The sequence below is a fragment of the Puntigrus tetrazona genome, chromosome 9 (genome assembly GCF_018831695.1).
Source record: "Puntigrus tetrazona isolate hp1 chromosome 9, ASM1883169v1, whole genome shotgun sequence".
Taxonomy (NCBI): domain Eukaryota; kingdom Metazoa; phylum Chordata; class Actinopteri; order Cypriniformes; family Cyprinidae; genus Puntigrus; species Puntigrus tetrazona.
In genome coordinates this window covers 12,714,348-12,716,890 of record NC_056707.1, presented here as the reverse complement: position 1 = coordinate 12,716,890, position 2,543 = coordinate 12,714,348, and the positions used below count along the sequence as shown (strand labels likewise).

The following is a 2,543-nucleotide window of genomic DNA, read 5'->3' as shown; positions in this document are numbered from 1 at the left end:
GTTCTGGGACCTGCTTTTGTATTTAAAAACATAAAACACCCTAAAAATTTTATAAATGTATTCACCCTCAGATCATCCAAGATCTAGTAGATGAGTTTTTTCTCATTTAGCAATGCATCACTTGCTCACCAACGAATGCTGTGCAGTGAATGGGTGCCATCTGGATGAGTGTCCAAACTGCTGATCCATCAATGCCTTGTGAAGTGAAAACTTGTTTGTTTCTAATAGTTTTTGACTGTTTTCTCTTGTAAACTTGTGCGTATTTTTCTCTACTGATTCAGTTTTTCACTGGAGAAAGCAATATTGTGGATAGAGGACTTGTTTCTTACAGACAATGCANGTTCTGGGACCTGCTTTTGTATTTAAAAACATAAAACACCCTAAAAATTTTATAAATGTATTCGTGAACATGTAATGCTAAATTTCTACAAATCTTTTCCAATAAAGAAACAAAATCATCTACATCTTTTGGATGGATGGAGAGTGATAAAGTTGTAGTAAATTTACATTTTTGGGCACACTCCTTTTAACACCAGTGATTCACTCACTTGTTTAAATTAATTGCGTAGCAGTTGTTTAACTAAATATGAGTTAACACTTATAAAACATTTTGAAATGCATCATAAAAATAGTTTGGCAGAAATTACAGTTTGATACTCCCAGAATGCCAAGGTTGCACAACAAACTCAATTGAGTAAATCATAGATAAACTATTCCAAATGATTGTCAGTGTAATCTAATTAAACTTTATTGGTGTGTGCTGAGATTGAACATACCGAAAATAAAACATAAATCATGAGTTTTACAACAAGTGGAAATCGCATGTAGAGGGATAGTTCACCCATAAATGAAAGTTGTTTTACTCGCCCTTATGTCGCTCTGAACCCGTATGATTCTGTGAAGCACTATATATTAAATATTTGAATCTGGTTATATGTGACCTGTCCTGGCAAAATGATTCAGAATGCACACAGACTGATTTTGAGCTAGAGGCAAAATAATTTAAAAAATTCTGTTTTGGACAAATTTGATGTTTTCAAAAAAATTCATTAAACCCTCTTCTAGCGACCCCAGTACTTCAAATAGTAATTAAGCATCTAAAATAATCTTTATTTGTACAATTTCTGAGAGGAGTAGGCTTTTCTCTTCTCGCTTCTGGAGGACTGCTTTTGCTTCATACCACAAGGTGTAAGTCTATTGTTGCAAAACTTTGTGAATAATCATAGAATTCTCGAAGTCCAAACCAGTAAAATATGATTTCAAGCCCATGAAAACGAAACAGTCTCACTAATGCATATTGCTAAATATGTCTTGATTCTCACAGTCATCATCTGTTGTCTTACATGAACATTTAGTTAATGGTTAGGGGAAAATCTGATGTGTAACATTAAATTCGATCCATGCATTACAGTAGGTCTTAATATAGATCTGTCCCAATGTTAGTCACATTCAAATAAAACACACTCGCCGCTCTTGATAAAATACTGTTTATTTGCATCTTTTTATTGTGATTAGTAATATATTAATAATTATTAAGAAAAGGATTAGAAAAAAAATATTCAGCATTGTTTGCTGATTTTATTTTGGAATCATTAACTAGATTTTTCTGGAAATAAGATCCGCTGACTCTGTTGCCTTCAAACAGCTGTAGCTCAGTAATATTTTTTTTTTGTCCGATTCCAGCAATATTTTAACGTGGAAATATTTTTTTTTTCATTTGCGCAGTTTGACTTATTTTGTAACTTGTTTATTTTGTCCATACAGGTGAAAGTTAGAAAGGTCCAGTATTAGATTTTAATAGATTTCAAATTTTGAGCTCTTGTTTTATGGGAACAACACATCAATCATAAATATCAATGTTTGGTCTCTAAAGGTGATCTCTAAATGTTGTGGTGTTCTTTCTTTTGCAGCTTGTGTCCAATGTCCTGATCTTCTCGTGCACTAATATAGTTGGCGTGTGCACACACTATCCAGCAGAAGGCTCACAGAGACAAGCCTTCCAGGAGACAAGAGAATGTATTCAAGCCCGCCTGCACTCTCAGAGAGAAAACCAGCAACAGGTGAGAGTCCGTATATGATAAGAGCACATTTTATTTGCTATTTTTTTTTCTCTTTGTAACTCACAAGGCTTCTGTGTTAAAAAAAAGTACTTTAATCAGGTACCCAAAGTAACATGATAAATACTATGGTATGTATTTAAGCACCTAGTAGAACCTTTATATTAGAATGAACAAAAATTCCGTGCAAATGTGTCTTTCTTTCTTTTAGACTCAAATATGTGTGAGGAAATAACCTCAGATTGCTTGGAATAGAACTAAATGAATGAAAAGTCTTTCTGCTGGAGTCCATTCACATGTCTATTGATTTTCAGTATAGATTTGAAGCTGTGAGAAAACTGGTGCACAGAGACACGCGGTTCTGATTAATTTGTGAGATTAGAACCACATCCTAGAACACTACGGAGATTCATAGCAAAGGAAGCAAAGGAAAAAAATGATTCTGCGGTTCCCACTGAGGCCATTCACCATTTATGTCTGCTAAAA

At 33.9% G+C, this 2,543-nt stretch overlaps 1 protein-coding gene across 1 annotated transcript in view; it reads left to right on the top strand.

The window, feature by feature from the left end:
• Positions 1–2,543, top strand: part of LOC122351186 (adenylate cyclase type 5-like) — a 12,715-nt gene that overhangs the window by 3,800 nt on the left and 6,372 nt on the right. Inside the window, 1 exon segment of the mRNA XM_043248079.1 lies at positions 1,911–2,060. Coding sequence (XP_043104014.1) covers positions 1,911–2,060 — 150 coding nt within the window.